Genomic DNA, 23,571 nt, shown 5'->3' on the forward strand with positions numbered 1-23,571 from the left:
GGGGGTTGTTGTGGCCAAAGTGCAGGACCCGGCACTTGGCCTTGTTGAACCTCATCCCGCTGGAATCAGACCATCTCTCCAGCTTCTCCAGGTCCCTCTGAAGAGCCTGATGGGTGTCAGAATTGAACATCAAGGATTAAGTGTTGAGCCTATGAAATGGTGATCATAATGAACAATGCTATTCAGAAGACTTTTCTTGATTTAATGCTAGGTTTGTATATAACACTGCACCTATACTAAATACCTTACATTCATATTTGTGAGTTGCAAAATAATAATCTTGAATACTAACTTCCCTTCTTACCTGGAGCAATCTTCCCAAAGAAATAGAGGGGTAAGGGCCATAACTTAGTGCCAGATGTGCTGTGCAAATGTGACTGAAATTTTATTTACCTGATGGAAAGAAATTTAAAGCTACCATGAAGAAACAGTTTTATGTAAAATGAGGAATAATAATTGCTTAGCTTTACTTTTTCCAGAAACATGATAATGACCACTTAAGTTTTTGGCATATGAATATCATACTGATATGTGAGATAGCTATTGATGATTTTGCTACATGAAAAAAGCTTTAAAAGTGACAGGTTAATTACAGAATATATAATTAATGAGTGAGAAATGGTCGTGCCTGTTTCTCAAGTCCTACTCTCATAATACAGTGTTACATCCTCTGGAATATAATCTATACATATATTATATACAATCATCAGGAAAATTTTGCACATAATGATCTCTGAGTCTCTTTCTTCAGTCCTTCACAGTGATTGCAGGAAGGACAACTTGCACTAACAGGGAATGCAGGACTAAGTGTTTGCACTGGTTTTGAATAACTAATTTCTTCAGGCTTCTAGAAATGGCATTTGGTTCCTCAAAAAATTTCTGCAAAACAAGCAGCATGCTTTGAAGTCTGTGCTAGGAGAAAAAGAAACAAAACCAAAATGTGAATCTCCCAAAGTACTATCTTCCTTTTGTGGAATGGTTCAGTGGCTTGATGAGGTTAATTTGTATTAAGTTGTGGGAAATACTTTATCTGCTGTATAGAAGCTTAATTTCACATGAATATGACAGATACTGTACTTATGGCACTGGAACTCAATGATTTGATAAGCATAAGGAGCTGAAATCCCTACATTTCCTCTCAAAGAATATTCATTGCATACTCTAGATGGTATAGAAACTAAAGAATGGTTGGCCTAGATTTTTCAGTGTTTGAAGTATCTTTGTATACTTTTCTAGGATGTCTTGGTTTTATACCCAGAAAATGTCAAAGTAGCTTTATTAAAGATTCCCCAAATACTATCAATAGTATATGATTATTTTTTGTTCTGTTCCATTTTTCATGTAACTTTTCACTTTTTGAAATGCTTTTCTGTATTGTACATGAATGTAAGTGACTGTTTCATTTAATTACACTCTTTTTCCATAGAAGTATTACAATGCCTGATTTTCTCCTCCTAATTACTGCAAAGGAGGCTTTCAAAACTTTTGTTGCAGGATTAACATTTCTCTCACAGAATTTTACAACAACTCTTTCAACTGGCTTCCATTCCCAGTGACTATTGGCATACATTGTACTTCATTTTCTCTTGGCGGTTATATTATGGCATTTCTGTAGACCTAGTAGAGCAGTGTAAAGGTATACAATAAGAGAGTGAGGAGTCAAAATTTCAGGGTTAGTGATACAAAGAATATAAATAAAAACTAATATAGTGAAAAATAAGTAATACGAAGTTCTCATCCTATGACTAAATTTACTTCCTTTTGTAGATTCAGTGTCTGGGGTTTTTTATGTACCTTTCCTAAAATACAAAGTAGTGAATTTGTGTTAGCATGAGTGGGTATAAGATGTGTAATTGCCTATCAAAATAAAAATTAATGTGAACTTACAAAAGCAGCATGTGTTTGCTCTACTATATATTATACATTCCCAGTATATCATAGAATAATTTTTTCCCTATTCACAGATAAAAAACCTTCTAAGTGTTTTACTGAGGAAAAAATAGTTTATTTAAATTGCTTTGTTGGCATGTATACCAGTAGAATGGTTTGGAAAATAATTAAAAGTAATTTTTGCAGCAGCCTGTGCTAGTAGCTGTAAAAATATTTTGCTCATCATCAATAGTATGAAAATACCACAGGTTGAAAATTTCAGACAGACAGTACGAATTGTTTTCCTTATTCTCTGTTGAATTAAAAATTGTAGTTAGAAGTTGAAGAAAAGCAGTTTTTGTGCATAAAAATATTTTCTTTCCTCCTAGATTTCTGATGTAAATGTAACATTTTAGCATATCAAAATATGATGGATCGTGGGTTAATTGTTTGCATCATGTTATATCTTTTCAGATGTAACACAGCATGATGTGGTGGAGTATAATCAAACCTGACACAGTACAATACACTGAGTGACAAGAAAGACCACAGACGGTTCATTGGAATTTGTTATACTGAAAAATGCATAAGTCCCTGAATGAGATGTTTAGTAGTTTATGTTTTGTTGATGAATACATGGAGTCTAATTGCTGTCTGTGGCTTTTGCCTCTAGGAACATTCTTGGGGTCCATAGCCTACATCAAATTTGTTTTCCTTTCTCAGGCCTTTTAGGAGCTGACACTGTGCAATAACAACTGAGTGGATCCCGGGATCAATGCTGGGCTCCTGAAAGGCTGTTAGTAGGATTTTCTCCTCATGGAAGCTCTCATTTATTGTTTTACACTAGGGATATAAAAGGTAGCTGAAGCATTCAGTACATATGCTTTGCATAGAATATACAAAAAGTTAAACAGAAGTAGAAATAGAGGATTTAGAGGTACTGTTAAAACACATATTGCTTTAAATAGTTTGTATTCCTCCCCATAAAAAGTTGTAGGTCAGCTAAAAGTTCATATTTCTTTCTCTCTTCTTTCTGATGGGAATGAACTATCCCCACAAATATCTGGTCTTATATCAGTAACCACTGAAAGTTCAGATAAAATTACTTTTTCTGAAAACCAAGTCCTTTGGTAACTGGCTGCTGAAGCAGAAAGGGTAGTTTGGCAGTTCTCCTCTTACCAAATTGGTCCTCTCATAGGACTCCAGTAGCATGATTCTGGTGATCAGTTACAGCAGATTGAATGGGAGTGATAGGTACATATATCGAATAAAGAAAATTGTCACGTTGCCTCCCTTGTTTGAAAAATTTGGTTCCCCATGTTCCCAGATTTACTTTGCAGAACCAGGTAGAAAGATTTAAAATGTGATTCCTTAGCAGATATTATTTCTGGGTTTTGTTTTAGGGCTGTCCCTGTATCCTGCCAGTTGTTCTCTGTGCACTTGTAGGAAGGTTTTGGAATACCTTATCAAAGACTATCTGTTCTGGACATAAAACCTGGAGACATAGATTCTGAAAACATATGCATGTATAGTTATTTTAGCATTGATACACTTTCACGTCAAAGTTTCTCCCTTGGGGAAAAAGAAGAAAAATATTGGTAGAGATACACAGCTGTTTATGGAAGTCCAGAAATTAATATAGTTTCTAGGCTAGTTTTGTGTTTCTGCTTCCCACTTCACTGGAGTAGTCCTCTATGCAGCCTTGTCCAACCATTCTTCTTTAGCTAGTGTTTTCTGCCTGAGATAGTTATACTACTTTTACAAAAGAAATCAACTTTATATTCTAGTGTTAATATCATTGTAATTCTTGTTTCATGCATGACAGATTGCCTTACAGAACAAATTTTAATGCATTTCTTATTAAAAAAACCCAAACCAAACAGTATGTTGCTACCTTGCAAAGTTATCAAATTGCTCATCTTTTTATTTTCACAGCTCACCATGTTAAAACTGGGACCTGTGAAGTGGTGGCACTTCACAGATGTTGCAATAAGAACAAGATAGAAGAAAGATCACAGACGGTGAAGTGCTCCTGCTTCCCTGGGCAGGTAGCAGGTACCACCCGGGCAGCTCCTTCTTGTGTTGATGGTGCGACTACTTCTATTGCTTCCTTTCTTTGTGTCTCTTGAAGTTTTTGCTGGCTTAACATCATCAATGAGACCCACTCCATTACGGTTACCTATTTAAAATAAGAGTAGGATGGCTTCTGCATTTTGAAGGTGATCTCCAAGGTGAACAGAAGGAAGATGGGAAGAATTAGTTATTTGCTATTGCCCTGCGGAAATGCTAAACAAAATTATTAGATGACAGTGAAAGAGACCACTTGAGGGGCTAAATTTGATCTAAGAGAGGACCCTTGGAGTTGTATGAAATTTACTTAATTGAAAGTATTTATGCAAAATTGACATGAGTATATAATTTTCATGTGCTACAGTCATATCTGATTTATATATTTATCATACATGAAAAAAAAAGCAAAGAAACAGAATGCAATTCTGTCCAGTTTTTAGTCTTTTTAGACCAATGCTATTATTCCTATTCACAGTGCAATATTAATGTCTTACTTAATTGTGGTATAAGTTCATATGTTTTATTTGGGAAAATATGAGCTGATTTTTCACATTGCTTTCTCTGAAAGAGTAGCAGGATTCACCCTTTACGTTATCTCTTTACTGTTGATATGTTGTTGGCTGTCAGAGAAGCTGTAAATATGTCATCGCTGGGGAATAAAGTTAATCAGACTGTGCTAGACTGTATAGTAGACCAGGCAAAAGAAGAGATTCTACTTATCACTTCGAAATCTGGCTGAGCAAGAATAAATGAGGTTGGAATGAAATGCTGTGAAGAGGTTGCCTTTGAAGCACATAGCACGTTTTGCAAATTGAAATTTAATTTCTTATTAAGGTTCTGAGGTGGCTGAAAATAACAGACTAGCTGTCAGTGAACATATTTCTAATATTTTTCTGGAAAATAAATATTGCAACATAATAACATAATGAAGTGTCCATTTCAACAACATGCAAATATGTTTGTTTTCCTTTCTTGTAGCTTCAATCGTGGAGCAGAAATGGTGGTGCCACATGCAACCATGTCTTGAAGGGGAGGAATGTAAAGTTCTTCCAGATCGTAAGGGGTGGAGCTGTTCCTCTGGGAATAAAGTGAAAACAACTAGGGTAGGTATGATACCAACCTGACATGTTGCCAACAAGTATAAAAAAAAAAAAATGGTGCACAGAAAATTGGGTGCACATTGAAGACCTGAGCTGAGAAGACTGAAGAAGCATGGGAAGAGAGTCATACTGGGATTGGACTTCCTGGTCCTGCACACTATTCTCAGCATACTTTTCGATTACCTGAACATAGTAAGCAGTGTGCCAGACCTTCTCAGGTAAGCACTGAGGATAGTAGAGTTGATCCCTTGAACTAAAAGTAATCATCAAATGTATTATAATCTAATATGTATTTCTTTCTGAAACTTGCTCGAAGTCTGTACACCTTGCTAAGCCCTTCATTTACAGGATAGCAAACAAGTGCATTTTTATCAATAACATGGAATATCATGTTTCTACATAAAAACTACTGAGTATGGTAAGCATTTGATGTGTCATTACAGTATGATCTTTCGGTTCTTTTCATCTTGTATGACTGGGATTTACCAAGAAATTTTGACAGAGTTTCAGTGAGTTCTTTTCCTCTATTTGACACTTATATTATTGGTTCAAAATTACATTAACAGCAATACATCTAACATTCATCATATACAATGCCTGACAACAAAGTATACATGCTGTCGTCTCTCCTTTTAGTGGCTAAGAGAAATAGAAGAAAAACAAATTCTTCAGATAATCTGTAAACACAAAAACTTCCTAAATCTACAGCATTGTATCTCAGTAGGGTCAACACAGTTCTTCATCAACATACAAAAGATTAAAATGCTCTCAGAAGACACACATGCATGTGTTTAAGTATAAACACCTTCACCTCTACATGCCACCACACACACTCATGTCTGTTTTTTTTTTTAAGTATTTAGTACTTGTTTGCAGTGTCAGGCCATAATTTGTTAGCACGGTGTTTACTGTGTGCAAGTGTTTGAGTGTCTGTGTCATTTCATTGAAATCTTCCTTTCATAAACACTAAATTTCTGGTATACATTGGCTGTAGTGATATGTAGCGTGCACTGATTGAATTGTATTCCTTCTGTTCCACAGAGACCTCCATATGTCTCAGTTTCTGTATGTATAAGTCTCTAAAACATTTTCACATTATTTGAAGGAAGGGCACTTTCTAAATGTTTGTTATACAATCCCATTCCTGAATCCACTTTCAAATATGTTTCTTCTGAACATAACCTTGCTGGAATGCTGCCCACACTTAACTTTGTACAGGCCAATGCAAAACTGATTATATACATGTAAAGTGTGTCTGCATGTATAATATAACAAGAAGGAACTAGATAGAATTTAATAATAGTAATAGAAATAGAAAAAGAATTGTATGTGTTTTAAAATTTGTCAAACACTAACCATTATTAGTGTTACAGAATACATGCCATTTTATATTTATTGAGAGTGTTTAACAAGAGGTAAGTAAACATGTTGGTCTGGATTGCATTTCTGCAGAAAAAAAAGATGTCACAAAAGGAGGAAAGATGAATTAGAAATGCCTTGATGCCTTAATTTTTCTCAATAATTTGTCAGAATATGGGTTTTTCTGCATTTGTTGAGGTTGTGAAGTTTTGTCCATTGTTAGGAATCTACAGAAGACCAAAGCTGTTGTCCTCAAGGGCTTATGCCTCTGTTGTAGATTTGTAGGACTAGTTCTTTGAAGCAGTTGGAATTTTCTTGTCCTCCATGGTGGGGGCAATCCTCAGGATTCATTTCATACCTCTTCAAAAGTGATGCTTTGAAAAAGCCAGTCCTTTTTTTATATTTGCCATCATAAACAGTGATTCAGTATAATGGCTACCATAACCTGCTTACAGACCTAGCACCACTGAAAGGTCACCTTAAATGCCCCACTATTTGTTCTGCTTTCTGGTTTGTCCAGATAGGGTATGCTGTGCCCCTCCTTCCTTCATTTTCCACATATCTGCAAAGCTGTTTTGAGACAATAGCAAACTTGAATTCAAATTTCTGATTTAAAGTTGGTCTAAGTCATTGAAACCAGGTGACAGGTGAATGAAGGTCTCTGTCTTTCCAGATGCAGGGAGCTGTGATTTTAGCAAACATCTTTCTGATGGGCAGAAAAATATACATTGCTATTGGAAATGCGAGTAGTTCTTTATGTTAAGAGAGTAGTTTATTATCGAAAGGCAAGTAACTTTCCCTAATATGTAGTGACTACAATATTGTTTTAGCTCCTCTTTCTGCTCCCTGAAGTCTATATAATCTATATAACAGTCTAAAGTGCTCTGTGGTTTCAAAATCTCCTTTTTTTTCCTTTTTTTTTTTCTTTGATGAGAATTATAAAATAACTCTACAGTCAGTCAGTATTAAGAAATCATGAATAATAAGTTTCTCACTGTAAAATGAAATAAACCATATGTGATTATAAAGAAACAAAGAGAACTGAGCAGCTTGGGTGATTTAAGTGGATTACAGAAAAGCCTTGTGAAGACTTTCCTGAAAAGCCAAAAAAAAGTCTATATTCACCTCCAAATATTTTCTAAGTTAGCCTCCTTCATGTGCGAAAAACCTAACCCAATTGACTGCTGAAATACTAGCTACTCTTTTATGGGATACCAACTTCAAAAGCAGCACTTATATTTCTGCATCTTGAGTTGTTAATAGTTAAGTTTTATGTTAGAGATGAAACTAGTGGAGGAAGAAAGTATTTTACTTGTCCACCTCTCTTAGCATATTTAATCATAGTATTGTAAAAAGTGATGATACCAACTTCCTAATACTTATGATATTAGGCAAAAAGGCCAAATGAATAATGGGGGAAAACTAAGGGATTTTTAAAAATATGGTCAGCTTAAGGTTTTGCATTTTGTTCAGCTATAGTGATCTAATAAGGTCTTACATGAATAATGAATTAGAAATACTAGAATTCAGATGTTAACAAAACTCATTTGGAAATTTTCTTCAGAATGAAAAGACAGGTATTATTATCTTAATTTGTTTGCATGTTAGTGGGAAAAGGCTGATGTTAAGAGTAAACCACAGAAAAGGACTGAATACAGGGAGAAAGTGTGTATGAATAAGCTGAGTACTGAGTTAACTTATGCTCGTTTAGAGTTGACTACTTTGGTCTATGTAGCCTGCAGGAAGGGACGGGGAAAAAAGCCAGTGACAACTTAGCTAAACCAGAAATTTTTTTGAGTTCATATTAAGAAATGTGTGTTTGTGTTGCTGAGCATTATACCACAACAAAACAGAATATTCAGAAGCATATTAGAAGAGTTATGAAATAATTATGAGCATAGCTGAGATTTTACCAGGTGCATTTAGGCATTCTCCTCCAGACTGAGAAACTGTTGTTAGAGGAAGCAATTGAATTTTTTTATATGGCTAGCCTCAATTTTTGATAAATAAACACAAAATTTTTGCACATTACCTTCTTTAAATGATTAGAAAAGTGTTTCAAAAAAATGGAAAATTCTTTTTTTTTTGTTACATTTGAAATATTCTTTCTTCTTTCAGTGTCTTTCTAACATAATTATTTTAATTCAAAAAGCTCTTCTGGTTGTGTTTCCTTTCTTTTCCTTCAACATAGGAAAATGTCTGCTTAAAACAAAGCAATTTTCCCATCAGTTGAAAACTACAAAATATAGCAGTCTTATGTATAAAACTGAACATGACATTTAAAAAATGCTATGAGTTTGTGTTAAACAAAGGAGTCCTTTACAAAGACTGGATATTTTGCAGTCAGGTAAGAGCTGAGGAGAAATAATTTAATATTTCTCTTAGTTATGGGGAGTGTTCCACACCAGAGGTCTCTCCGTGGATAGGGGTTTTCCAAGGGCTGATCCAGATGCCAGTCTTTACTTGTATTTTTAAGAACATTACATTGCCCATTATCTTTATCACAGAGGCAGACTTTACATATGAGCACCAGAAGCTGCATGTAAACTGTATGAAAGTGCATGTTGCAATGCCTCCTGCAGTCCCAGTTCCCCAGGCATCCACCCTGGGACTAGCTTGGACAATATCATGGCTCCTAGGCAGCCCATAAACCTGTGTGTCTTTCCTGCAGAAACTAGACCACAAGAACAAGGTAAAGTGCCGTATCCCAGGTCTCATCTTGAGATCCTGGAGATGCAGCATGACTAAAGAAGTGTGTTCTTGCTCCTGGCAGTGGGAAAGTGGCTCTGGGCTGATATTTTATGAAGATGTAGAGAAATACACATTTGTATTTTTCATAAGAGAAATGTAGTGTAGAATAGACTATTTCAGTTGAAAGAAACCTACAGTGATCATCTAATCCAACTACCTGACCAATTCAGGGCTAACCAAATTAAGGCATGTCAATAGGGGCATTGTCCGAATGCCTCTTCAACAACTGACAAGCTTGGGGTATTGACCATCTCTCTAGGAAGCCTGTTCCAATGTTTGACCATCCTTTCAGTAAAGAAAAGCTTCCTTATGTTCAATCTAAACCTTCCCTGGTGCAGCTTTGAACCACTGCGCAGTAATGAAATAGTACCTTGTCTTCAAGCTTTTAGCTTGATTTGGTAGAACTGCCTGTGGAACGAGGCATAGTTTTAATACGAAGTACTAAGTTCTGATTAAAATATATGGAGTGGAATTTACTGGACTTTGCTTGGGTTAGGACTCTAGAGTGAGATAACTAGCCCAAGGTCTTGACTGTTGAGAATTGTTCAATTCCAGAAACCAATTAATTTTGTTCTAAGATAAGTCAGATGAATTATCTTCTGGAGGTGCTTATGTCTCTCAAGTAACCTAGAAGAAAGCTACGATGACTAGATTAGCCCCTAACATTTAGATACTTAATGCTGAATAGGAAGCAGCTGGCTTAAAGAATTTACTCTCTTTGATGTGGTCCTCAGTAGGAAGATGATCATAAAAATACCTTCATTCTTTGTCAGTTTGGGAAGCTTTGGATTTTGACCACTATCAAATGCAATATAATATTTTCAAAGTCTCAAGAATGTTCATATTCTGATGATACACAACTGTGAGCTAAACTGGTGAATCATACTATGATGAGCAACATGTCCAGTATATACTATTCAGTAAAAGCTGGCAACAGTGCATGTTCTTTTAGCACTGACTTGTTGGTGTAATACAAACACTAATACTAATACTATAAATTAACAACAAAAAAAAAGTCAGATACATAGCAGGTATTGATTATTAACCTCTGAAAATCTGTAGAAAGTGAGCAGTGTTTTCCTCTAGGCAAGTGAAAGAAGTATTTTCAGGTGGGTCACAAAGGGTAGCTTTTGGAAATGAGCAGGTAGCTACTGGAATAGCTGAGCACCCATACTTTTAAAATGGGCTGAAGGAACTGCAATTGTCACTCTGAAAACTAGCTAATATTTTTAACATGTGGAGAAAAGTACACAGTACAGAAAGAAATCAATATCTAATATATTACTATGTAACTATATGGTAAACCAATATTAGCAATAGAGTACTGCACTAAAATAAAATAAATATTACAAGGGCAGAGAGAAATAAAAGAGAAATATTACAGAGCCAAAAATAAATCCATGTTGAATATATTTATCCACATGCCAAATACAAATCTGCTTTCCAAATCAATACTGGAGATAGATGACTAATGTGAAATGAACAGAAATATTGCCAGCATGGTGAGAAACCCATACTGAGAGTGTTTATCTACATTCAAAAACAATATTGGAGAAAGCCTGAAGTCAGTTATTTGTAATATTCTAATTTATTTAATTTTACATTATGGTTTCCAGAGTTTAAAAGAAAGTAAAAATTGAATATTGTCCTTGGAAGAAGTGAAAGTATACCATCCAAGCGCACCAACTGACTGCACATGAAGCCAAATTGTGTTCAGTATGTTCATCCCACTGCTCTCAATCAATGTAATTTCATTGCTATCTATAAATACTGCTTACATTTTTACCCTATCTCTTCTTTCTCACTTGCAGATACTGGGTTGTTTCTAAATTAATTACAGCTGGTGACAGAAGAGGAACTAATTTTATTTATGTTTCAATTTATAAAATATGCTGTTCATAATCCTTTCAGCATAAGGAATGAAAGGACCTCTGTTAGGTACCTTTACATAGTAATGCTTTTCATTGGGCTTCTCAGATTCCCAATATCAAAGGGCAGCATTAAGTGGTGACTCAACTACCACCAGTGCTGTCATAACGGATGCTTGAGAAAGACAACGTAATACAAGAGGGCTAAAGTATGTCCCTAGATATGAGAAGAAACTGGCGTTTTTCTTGTATCTGAGCCTGACCTAGTGTTGGCAATGCAGCGATGTTAGTTGTTAATCTGTACTTCTCCAGATGAGGAACACATGCATAGGCTCTTTAAGCAGAAGCAGAGGGGAAGAAAATGGAACAAGTATTAATTTTTTTCTGCCAAAGATGAAAAGAAATATCACCATTGTGGTAGCTTCTTCCCTCATGTCTGTTCTTCTTCCTCCTCCAGGCTTTTCAGAAACAGCAGTAGTAATGATATGTAATTGGAAAAAACAGAAATTCATCATACAAATGTCATGTATAGGTTATTCCAGGGTGTTTCTGATAGGCTGGGTGTATGGTAGTTGTGGTCAGTTAGTGCTAATAAGGTAGCATATGACATGTTTTACAGTGTAAAACTGCTACTAACTTACATCACATGAAAGTTTGCCTTTTGTTTTGACCGCTGTGAAATGTGAAATACTTACAGGATGAATCAATGATCTGCCATGTGTTAGGTACAGGAAGTACTTTCCCTAATATTATTTAAGGGGGTGTATATATCAATGAAGAAACCACCTCACTGTAAAACTGCTCGGTTTCCCTGTCTCACTTCAGAGCCTCTGTCTATAGACTCCTCACCTCCTATCTTAATTTCAGATGAAGATTTATAGGACTAATGCACATATATACAGTGACCAGCAATACCTTGTGGTTCATGAAAATTATGTGATTACAATATGAGTGAGTACACAGACTGTAGCAAAATATTACCCATGGAAAAGAGTGATTGCACTTGTGACAGCCTCTTTATGTATCTCTTTACATGGTATGGTAACTCTTTCCATGCCTTTGGCTAATCTGTCATTAGGAGAAGTTTGCAGCTGTTGCAGCATGTTTCTCATTGCTAACTCAGAGACCCACTGTATCTAATCTGTCATTAAAATAGCAGTAAGTTGTATCTACACATTTTCTAAGAATACATACAAGTTTTAGGGGGCAAATGAGCTGGTAATAGAAACATGAGGATATTTTCTAGGGTCGAGCTAGATTTTGTATTAATCAGTAATTATTGTTTTGATCTAGAATCACAGTTCTTTCATTTTGAAGCTTCATATTTTTTTAGGGCACATAAACACTAATCTTTTGATGAAAATAGTTAACATGCCAGCCAATACATGTTACGGGGAATCATCAGTATTCAGGGCAATGCAATTCACTGATTTTCCTAAAAATAACCTTCATATACCAAATTTGCTTCTTTAATGTTGGTATGCCTAGTTTTATCCTATGAAAACTTGCAAGTCTATATTTGACAGGAGTCTAGGCCTACAGCTTGATGATGTTCATTTTTGCAGTCACAGAAATCTAGACAAGTCATGGTCCTTTCCCCAAAAGCAAATATACTCTAAAATACTCACAAAAGACTAGTTATGGTATAAAGAATTATAGGAATGAGTGTTGTGATGTGAAATGTTATAAGCTAAGTCAGAGACTGAAAGGTCAGTAAAACTTGTTGGGCAGGTGAAGATAATCCAAACATTCAACTCCCAAGACATTTTCGGTCTCAAATTTTGTTTAGTTCTGTTCTGATTTTGAGTCTTTTGGATACTGAAATTAAGAACAAAAGTGAGGAACATCTAAAGAGAGAATGGGTTAAAGGCAATATTCATTGATACAGTTCTTTTGGAAAGAGGGAGACTGATGATACATTGCCTTGCTAATCTCCCTGTGAGAGGGGAGTCTTGCCTCTGGCTATGCAGAAAGCGTAATCTAAATTTTTTATGAGTAGACATACTGTACAAATCATGAGAAATGAAATCTTCTGCAATTCCTTCATCACACTTGCAGTGTGATGCTCTAATTTATACATTTTTATTGTGGAATAGTTTGTCCTAAGGTAAGACTGTATCCAGGATCCACTGTAAAGCATCCTTTTATCATCTGCGGAACCTGAACACTGAGAGAATTACTCTGAAATAATGGGAAAATATTTCTGCAATATTTAAAGAAAAATGCAAATAGATTTCAGTTGCATGTCATTAATTAATAATTAGTGATTTTTGCAAATATTACTTCCATGTGCGAACCCTACAATTCACCTGTCTAGCCGAGAGGTTTTCTGCCTTTGTCCCAAAAGATTCAACTTGTGATTTATTTTTCTTATTCTTTTTTTTCCCCCTTGTCCTTTGCTGGCGTATTTGAGACATTGACTTCATGTCTGAAGAATAATTTTGTGCCTCTGATGGAAAATAAAAATGAGTTCTTAAGGCTGTTTGTTAATGACTGGTTTTCTGCACTTCTCCATGAAGTTCTGCTTTTCCAGCGTCCTGACACCAAAATCAAAGATGTTTCCACTCATTTGCAGCTTCATTCTGCCAGTCCCTTTGACATTCACAGCTGTGCAAGAGCTCTTTGAATATCTAGTAGTCCTTTTAAATTTTCTTGGAAAATTGTCAGTTTCCACTACATCAGGAATTACCATACAGAAAGATGATATTCATATGCCAGTATTGTGTGAGTCATGCTGGCATGCTCTAAAACTAGTGCTTCTTCCTTGTCTCACCCTCCTTTGTAGTCTGTAGGGGCTTCTTTGTATCATTTCTGCAAGTCAGAGTGATACATTACACCTCAGAGGGAAAGGGGTGTTCTGAAACCTCACCTCATCTGCTACCTAAATAGCTGCAGGCAGAACTCTTGCCTTTTTCCCTGGGTATTTGGCACAGGCTTCAGAAACTCTGCATCACTGCTTAGTTGTAGAACTGATAGGAGGGAGTGCAAAAGTGGCCCCCAATTGTTCAAAATGTAATACCTTCAATTCTCCAAAATAACATAGTTTTCTTGAGGTATTTCCTTATTCATTAGGACTGATTATAGAAAATATCAAAACCCCCACCCTGTCACAGCCCTGCTTTTCAGCCTTCTAATAGAGAAGGAAAAGTGGAGAGTCAGCCATACAGAGCATTCTGAACATACACAGTGGGAGGAGTGAACAACTCTCAAACAAGTTGAAATCAGATTGTTTAGATATTATTCCCTTGCAGAACAAAGTGAGCATGGTTGTAAATCTTACATATTTCTCAATAAGGATAATGAAGGTAGTCCTGTCCTATCTGAGAACTCTTCAAAATGAAGGAAAATTTAAGGCAGGAATAAGTGAAAGATTGATGTCTACAACTAAATTAATAAAGAAGATGACCAAGATAGAATTAGTTTACATAAGAATTTCAAAATTGGTAATTTTTTTTCATGGGTTGGAGTTTACTACTCCTTCCACCTCAGTGAACACCAGGTCAAATTTCAGGAAAGCCACTACTGCTGTGGAGAACAGACTCCAAAGGTCTTTCTGTGTTCTATAAAATGGATTGTGAGTTTTCTTCTACTGCATTATTAGTATACACCAATGATTCCTTCTCAGATCTTACAGTTCTGACTCTCGTTCATTCCCTTTCATATCTGCAGTGATAAATGCCATGTAGCTCTGAAGTGCAGATTCTGGATAAAGCTACAAAATATCTAGTTTATCATAGCTTATTCTTTTGATGCAACCTGTAGAATTGAATTGGTGAGACTGAAGAGAAGTGTGTCTCCAGTTTATGAAGAATGATATGATCTCAAGGAAACAGTGGATTGTGTCTAGCCAACATGCATCTACAAACTCAGTAGTAATAGAAGATCTGAGCATTTTAATGGTGTTGTGTATTTTAAGAGGTCCAAAACAGTTTGTCTCTTCAGATTCAAGAACACCAGAAGATATATTACTGATGCCAGCCAGAAGAACTTGTTTCTTCATCCTGAATTCCATCTTTGTGGCTTAGGAACTTGTCCCTGCCAAAGGATGACCAAATGACTTTATCTCTGCTCCTGCTGTCTCTAACTGAGGCAAATACACTCCAAAATCAGATTACTTCTTCTTCTAGAATCTGGAGATCCCTCTATCCTGCCTCTTTGTCATCTTTTCAGAGTGACGTTGGAAAACACAAATTTACCATCTTCAAGGCATCATTCCAATTCCACTAGCTAGTAATTATTTTTCATCATCCTCAAAGTACAAAAAAAGGAAGAGGAGACTTTGTTCTAGAATGTACCTTGGCAAATTTGAAGCTTATTACTTGGGAAGCCAATTTCTTTTTGGATGGTCATTCAAGAAATTGCCAGAGTCCTTTTTCTTTCTCTTGACCTTAAAGCACATAACTGATACTGAACATTCCTGATATTTGAAGGCAATGACCTCTTCAGAGCATTTTGGTCTTTCCTTCATTACTTGAGATTTTAGAATACCAGCATCTAATTGCAGTTAGCTACTTTAATTCATTCATACTTATCTTGTCTTGGGTCACATGTTAGTTAGAAGATAATGAGAAGATGCAGGTATGAAAAAACTGGACAGGTTCTTTTAGAAAGACAAGTTAAATTCAAAACCACATCAGATTCTTACCCAAATTTCTATCATTCATTTTTTCCTTTGACAGGATACTTCTTTTCTGGGTACTGTGGAGTTCAAAAACGGTGTCCAGATGATCCCCAGTACAGAGGAGTTGTAAGACCCTGTAACTTTCACCTGGACATCTCCATAATGCTCAAGCAAGAAAACATTTACTTATTAAAGTGATAGTAGTGGTTGTTCTTTTCATCTTTGACCAAGATGACTACAACTCTTAATTGAGAAGCAACCATAATCTTGACTACTTCTTAGTGAAGCATACTTTATGTGTTATTTTCCTGGACAATGAGAAATCCTTCTCATTGTTTATCTATTGCAGTCTCTAAGAGAAAAGGCCTTGGGTCTTCCTTTTTCACAGTTCTAATAAGACTTGAGAAAAGATGACAGGATTTTTCTGAAATCCTCCAAATCTGCCACCTTTCTTCTCTTTCTTATCTGTATTGGAGTGATGGCATGATGGGTACTCATACTGGAGAAAGTTAAAATTAGATTTCCTTAAAATAATTTTATATTCTCTGAATGGGTACCCACTACTCTGTCAGCACCCATTACTTTGGCTAAAATTTCTCCAAGCACAGAAAAGTCTTTTCTTTATGTGGAGATCCTAAATGAATGAAAAGAGAAAGGAAAGCGATCAAAGGTTTCAAGTTGATGATTGATTCATTGTTTTGAAACATTTTTTTTCCTGCCTGGATATTGCTGTGGTGTTTTCTAACTTGTTTTTTAGTTGTCTTATATTCCCTCAGCCGTGGCAGTATTCGTGGAGCCAAGTGTGAGTGTACTACCTCAAAATGCCAGCAGTGGAAGCTGGTAAGCAAGTGGGGAAAAATCACCAAAGGAATCTCTGAAGCTTGGGACAAAGGCAAAAAACACATCAGTACTGCACTAACAGAGCAGCAGGTACCCTTATAGAGAAGGTAACATTACAGGTAAGGAAATAATTTACATTTCTATTTTGATCTTATCCACATACCTTATTACTCTCCCCTCAAAATCCCAGGAAAAAATACCCACAAAAAATTTGAAGAAGTATAAGATCTCAGACATGATTAATTTAGACTGCCTGATTTTTTTAGTGGGGATAATGTGAAGTTCAATCTTACCCCATTTATGGAAAAATGTATTAAAATATGAAAATCCTTTATACCTGTAAGGCAATTTTAAACCTCAGTCTAGTTTTAAAACAAGGGTGGTTTTGTTTTTCTTTTTAATTTGTTTTGCTTTTTCATATTTAGAATATAAACACAACTTGTTATAAGTTTTCCTTTCCAAACCAAAACAAGTGTAGGTTTATTTTTAGGTAAGTGAAGTCAGATAAAGCCAAAACCAGACAGACTCTGTTCCCATCCCTCCATCTCCTTTTACTTTCTTACAGTCAAAAGTGTAGCAAGACTCTTTATTATGCTTCAGGTTCCTCATATGGAGAAAGGAAGGAGGTTGTTTTATCTCCCACTTGGGATGATTAGGTGGAATAAGTGCTATAGAAGAGAAGTAAATTTCATTTATTTAATTAATTGTCTTGCAGTCTTTTATGCCGTCATGCTGCAGTCCCTCTATGGAGTTGCGATCAATGCAAAAACCTCAAGAGGATATATCCTTGTCTGAATTGCTACAGTTATTATCTGTTACAGAAAGTAAAATAAGGTTTATGTTTGTCTTCTTTTAATATAAAATTCTTGTCTACAAAGAAAACATTTTGTTAAATTAAAACAATTCTACCATAAAGTTAATTTCTCTACTGAGTTACAGAAACATTGAGAAAGTTAAGGTATGTGCATTGTAGTGGCATAACCTTTTGGAAAACAATAATAATGAAGTGCATTGGAAAGACTAATGAATTGGATTTAGCCTTGACATAACTCATATGTCTTCATCGGCTATTCACTATTACAATTCTCCCAGTTAGCTGTACCAATTAATTTTATTTTGTAAACTATCCAGTTCAAGGAAATATAAATACAGAACCATATTTGTTTCATAGCATTTAAATGTGTAGAGATTTTATTTAAGCAAGAAGTTATTAAAATTATGAGTTTAAACTTGTAATGTATATTTCTAATGATTCTGCAGCATGATATTTAAGTTAAAAACCCTAAAGAAAAAAAAAGAAGAAACTTAAAGAAATTTTGGTGATCTTTTGAGGTGCTGTGCAACCTTTTTCAGAAGCAATCATTATCAGCAGGTCCAAAATCTACCTCAACTATCTGGATAAGGAAGTATCTGTTTGAATTGAATATTGTCTTTTGAAATGTGTCATCTGTTATTTTATGATGTTTCCTGTAACCTTCTAACTATAGAAATGTCTCTAATAAAATTCTCCTCAGTTCAGACTAAACTTTTAGGGGTTTTTTTGTTTGTTTTTTTTTCCTGTTTGTTTTGGTTCTGTTTGTTTTTATTTTAAACATTTATGATAAGAACACACTCATATCTTTCATTTTAAAAGAATTGTATTCTGAGTTCATGACTCTTTTCTGTATCACAGGTCTATCTATCCATGGACTTATTCTCGAAGAACTTTTCAATTACTGCTTTGTCATACTTAAATATTGCTGATATACTTTCAAACATGAGTCTAATATATCAGTTTCTATTGCTTTTTGGTGACAAATAAGAGTTTGAATTTGAATATGCTTGTATTTTTAAAACCATGCACCTTTCGTAAGAGAATTTGCTCTGCTTCTGAAATTTGTTTCTTCCTGTTATTTTGTACTTTTCCTTGTAATTTAAAAAAAATTCTATTTATCCCAGTTTTGTTTTCTGTAACTAATTTCATAACAGTGTAGTAGTTGACATGTGTTTGTTTCTTAGGCAAACGTGTAAAACTCCTCAAGGCCGAATGGAGAAGTAGAGAAAGGAGGTTTCTGCTGTGCCTGATGACAATATTTGTTTTTTCCACACAAAAAATATTCTGGCTCCACGTTGGAGCACTAGTTGTGATGAATCCTAGTCTTGGTCGGATTCTAAGGAAGGGCCAGAACGTTCGTTGAGGAATAAAGAGTCACACCACTCCAGAAAATGTGTTCCAGCCCTCGTTTATTACTCACAGAGCAGCAGGTGTGTACAAATACAGGTTTACACATTGTTGACAGGAATTGTTGTATCTTACTCCTCATTGTAGTTGTGCAGTTTGCTGCAGACACTGAGAAACTGTGGCTTATTCAGGCACAGCTTCAGGAGGGTGGTTGGAGAGACTCTGCACTGTGCTCCTAAATAGCCTCAGTGTATCAGTTAGATGCTTCTTGGTGCCTTAAGATATATTTCTTCCCTCAGTACTTTCAAAGGTAGACCCAGTCACTCAAGCTAGTCACTCTCATGGGAAAACAACAGATGCTCTGGAGAACAGCACTTAGAGAGGAAGGCCATCTCGATACATTCAGTCTGGTGTTGCCTTTGTAGTTGAAAGCTCAGTATTCTATACTGGATTACTTAATTTCAGAAAAAGTAAAGAAAGAGCTATTTTCACTGTATTCCTAAAATGTGCTAGATGTTGTCTGTTTAGTCTTAAAACCATGCTAAAGATGAAGAACCCTGTCATTTACAGGAACATATGCCATGCTCTAAAGTATTTTTGCTTTACCTATTTTTCTAATCCAACCTCTCAGATTCCTTGAAGCAAGTGGAAAGCTCAATTTACATGTGAAAGGTTTCCAAAGCCTTTTAGTTTCAATTACATTGTCTAGATCTTCACTTTACCACTAAAAATCTCCTGCTGAAATCATTAGGAGCAATGAGAAAATAAGGAGTACAAAGTTATATTTCAAAGCACATTGTATGAAATGAGTTTTCAGTATGTTTCTCTCTTTATAATGGAAGGTCCTAAGCACAAGAATTGTCATGAATACAGTTCTGATTAATCACAATGCAGTAAAAGTATGAAAGAATTAAAAAGTTGTGGAGTCTATGGTTATCAAAGATGTGAAACTTTTGAGCCATTGAAGTGTACCGGGTGATGTTCTGTTTAATTAATGAAATGAACTAATCTTGTTTGCTGAAGGACAGACCTGAGAATCTTGTATTCTAAATTGCTCCATTACAGACTTGGGAACATGTTTAGACTAATACTTTACATACTATAGTGCCTAAAGTAAAGCTAAGGGAACAGTTTAAAGCTCTTGAGTCTTGACATAAAAAGTTAGGTAAACAGGAATGAAATATTTTGTGACTTGAAAAAGTGTCTTTCAATATGTAACTTTCACTAAAGGTAATTGAATCCATATAGTTATCATTAAATATCTGTTTTCTAGACTGCTCACAAATCACTCAAATTTTGCCTTTTTTCCCGAGACCAAGTCAAATAGTCATCTGTAATACTGAAACAAGTAAGGAAACAGGAAAGCCTGTTTCCTAATTCATGGTTCTCTACTGGAGGTCCCTTGAAATGGGCTTGGGTCACCTCAATATTTCTCAGTCTTTTGAAATGGTTCCTCGTTCCTCCGGAAGCTTAGTTATCTAGCATGAACACCCAAATCTACACCTACTTACTGTTAAGTGCATATGCATATGGGAGCCCTATTGCAGAAAAGTCCTTAACACCTTTTTGTCCAGTTTCCCTAATTCATTAGAAAATAAATTACATGATTCTCCAGCTGTCAGAAAATTGTGAACCTGTCTTTGTTAACATTTGCAAAGTACTTTTGAGTATCACTGGTACAAGATAGTAGTGTTAGAACAGAAGCATTTTCCAAGATTATAAGTTACACGATTTCATTGAATGTAAATGCACAAGTGGCAATGCACTCTGTCATTTGTTTTCATAAGCCACGTGTGAATGATAGTGCATGGCAAAAACACTGTAAGAATTTTGAAATTCCAGGAAATAGTGTGCTTCCTTCTGTTCAAAAGATTCATTTCCAACGTCAACCTCATTCTCAGAGGGCATAAGGGGAAAAAAAGCATTGGCAGATGTTTGTTTCTGGTTATATGGGCCCTTCTGTTTCTGCATGGTAATATTTGTATTAAGTTTTCACTACCAAAAGAAAGTTATTGAAGTTATGAAAAAATATGACTGATATAGCCCTCTCAAGTTCATTCCATTTGCTAAAGAATCACTTTGTTGACCATTATATTAATTTTTTGTGGTCTTTTACATACATTACAAGAAAAAATACAGCAATAAGGACACAAAATGGATGGAAATGTACTGCATACAAATAAGGCTGTTTTCGTATGGGATCCCTGTCTTATCTCTATGACTTGGAGGACAATCCACAGCTAGGCATTTCTTCAAGCCATTCCTTAGACCTCTTTCCTTAAGCACTTACTTAAGGGATTCATGTGGTATTCCCTGTACTTAGCTTATCTCATGTTGTTCATTAAATAAATTTGTGAGACTCTTTTTAATTTTGATTGAAATCTCCATACCATTTTTGTTTCCCACAGGTCTTTAATATTTTAGAGAAGAATGCTAGGGGTGCCAAGATGGCTTTTCCTTGTCTCATGAAATTCCACTTAGCTCAGGGTGAGCTATTAATTGCTTTTACATAAAATAATTTCCTTTCTCTGTTTTATATGTCTCAGGAAAGAAAAAAAGAGAAAAAGATAGCTTGAGTATGCTCAGATGACGCAGGCTATGAACACACAAAATCCTATATGGTTGATGGAACAGTTCTAGTTAGAAAGAAAACCTCTAAGTATTAAGTTCTTTCTGTTTCTTTGGAGAAAACCTTGAACAGAGAGTCCATTATTCTTTCCATCTATGGAGTGATGAAACGTTGGCTTTAAAATTTGCCCCTTTCTGCATTTTCATTGATACATAGTCCTGACGACATTGTTATAGACTTCCCTCCAAATCTTCTCACCCACTAAATTCTTTTTACTGTGCATGATGGAAAAGAGATAGAATTGCAGTTGCAAGGGCACACATAAAAAGGCAATTTGCTAACGTTCAAGTGCTTGACTTTGCAAACTCAAGAGCCAGTTTTCGATGTGGATTTTATGTATGGTTTACAATAAACATAGAAAAAATTCAAAGAGCTGCCAGTCAAAAAGTTGTAATGTACAAAGTTGTCTTATGAAATGTTATAGCACACACTTAATTTCAATATACCATATATTGGCATCTATTTTCTCCTAACACTATTAAATAAAAATTAATTATGTGCCTCATTTGCATGTATAAACTTTTCTGTAGTTAGCAAACTATTAGTGATATATTTCTTTCTTTGAAGAAATAGAAGATTTGTACTATACCTAATTGTGGTTCCATAACTTTGATGCTTCGGTGCATCAAAGTAGGGAAAAGATTTACTATTCAGGGAATATATACTCAGCCATTCTTTACATCCTATAGTCTTTATTTTATCTCCCTTCCTTTTCTTAGGAAAAAGGAAGTCTTGAGTAAAAGACTTGTCTGGATTTTTATTGGGAATCTATTCTTATGAAATAGACAGTATTGTCTCATGTATTCATCCACTGTGTGGATTTCACAAGTGAGGACATTTTTCACCCATTGTGAGCAGCACTGGAATGTAAGCTGTCCAAAAAAATTTCTTGAGCTGGTAGCTTTTCTAATGTGTTGCCTTGAGGTCTTTTCATCTCCTTCATCTCCACTCCATTCTGGGTTACCCTGGCAAAAATATTCTACCCGAAGACTGAGTTTGTTCTGAACATTTTGTGAGCAGAAGAATGTAGAAAACTTCAACTGCATTTATATGCATGTATATTGTTGAGTTAAAAAAAAAAAGTGAGTTCACATACAATTACAGCCAATTTACAGCAGCCACTTACTAATTTAAATTAAAAAGTCTGCAACTGCAGAGTAATTATACTTTAATTACACGTTTAGGACAAGAAAGTGAAGAGAGTCTAATGCAGTGTATTTATGATATAACAACTATGTGAAAAATTTTATTAGCATAAATGGAGTAATTATGTTCCAAAAATGAACAAACTAATTCAGATCAACACCTAGGTTTCATGTACTTTTTTCATTTGTATTGTTAATTCTCCATATATAATAATTATTAACTGAAAACTTGAATAGACTTGATTTGCACCTATTCAGGGTGTTACTGTTTTCTTAGGATTTTAAAGATCAGACACATACTGTTATTGGTCCCCCTTTTCTATAAAGGCCTTTGGCACAGTACCTTACTACCTTACTTCCCAGACACTTAAACCAAATAGCTTTTACTCTATCCAAAATTAAGCATTTCTGGGAATACCATCACTAGGTATTAGCTAAAATTTTACTGCTTCTTTATGAAAGTGCCTTTACGAACCAAGAGGTTTATTCACTCCCTAATGCGTATGGTGTATGGATATATAACTTCCATTAATGTTAATGTGTAATCTGTGCTTGCACATAACAAGCATTACCATCTCACTTAGAGGCAAATATGGACCACTGTATGTGTTACTTGGAGTAGCATTGTGTGACCTGGTGGTTAACAGAACAAAAAAAAAAAAAAAAAAGGATGTGGAATAATAAAAATTCTGTCAAGGGAAAGCAGTTAAAAACTCCAATCACGTAATGTAAAAACTAAGAACATGCAGTGCAGCCTGACTTCCTGTACAGTCTGTATAAGCAAAATGACCTTTGTATATGATTAGCCACCTGTTATAATGCAGAGATTTGAATGGCTATCAGATTTTTTTCTTATTTATATCACCTATTTAATCTATGTGACAGTGTATACTGCTTTTATAGTGATATTTTCACCACAAGGTTGTAGAGCTAGATGGGGGAGCAAATAGATCTGGAGATTATGATTTTACGGAGTTTCTTTGTGACTGAAGAGAACACATTTGCACCTCCAAGCAGCCCTGTAACTGAGCAGTCATGTATGTATAAAAATACTCTTTTTGCTAGCTGCAGTTTATCACCTTAGCCAATGCACTCGCAGAGCTGGATGTAATAGAAAAAATACATCACAGGATAATGAGTTTGGAAGGGAACTCTGGA

At 35.3% G+C, this 23,571-nt stretch overlaps 1 protein-coding gene across 6 annotated transcripts in view; it reads left to right on the forward strand.

Moving 5' to 3' along the window:
- The window catches only part of TAFA2 (TAFA chemokine like family member 2), a 165,313-nt gene that overhangs the window by 137,644 nt on the left and 4,098 nt on the right, over positions 1–23,571 (forward strand). The window contains exons 3-7 of one of the 6 annotated variants that reach the window (XM_018080724.1): positions 3,805–3,957; positions 4,918–5,042; positions 16,396–17,312; positions 18,477–18,722; positions 21,048–21,126. In XM_018080724.1, the coding sequence (XP_017936213.1) occupies positions 3,805–3,957; positions 4,918–5,042; positions 16,396–16,482 (365 nt within the window). In that variant the 3' untranslated portion in view covers positions 16,483–17,312; positions 18,477–18,722; positions 21,048–21,126. The remainder of the gene's footprint in view (positions 1–3,804; positions 3,958–4,917; positions 5,043–16,395; positions 17,313–18,476; positions 18,723–21,047; positions 21,127–23,571) is intronic. The other 5 variants (XM_018080723.1, XM_018080721.1, XM_018080722.1 and 2 more) reach the window with 5 other exon arrangements.

The sequence above is a fragment of the Manacus vitellinus genome, unplaced genomic scaffold, assembly GCF_001715985.3.
Source record: "Manacus vitellinus isolate BGI_N305 unplaced genomic scaffold, ASM171598v3 scaffold_5_pilon, whole genome shotgun sequence".
Taxonomy (NCBI): domain Eukaryota; kingdom Metazoa; phylum Chordata; class Aves; order Passeriformes; family Pipridae; genus Manacus; species Manacus vitellinus.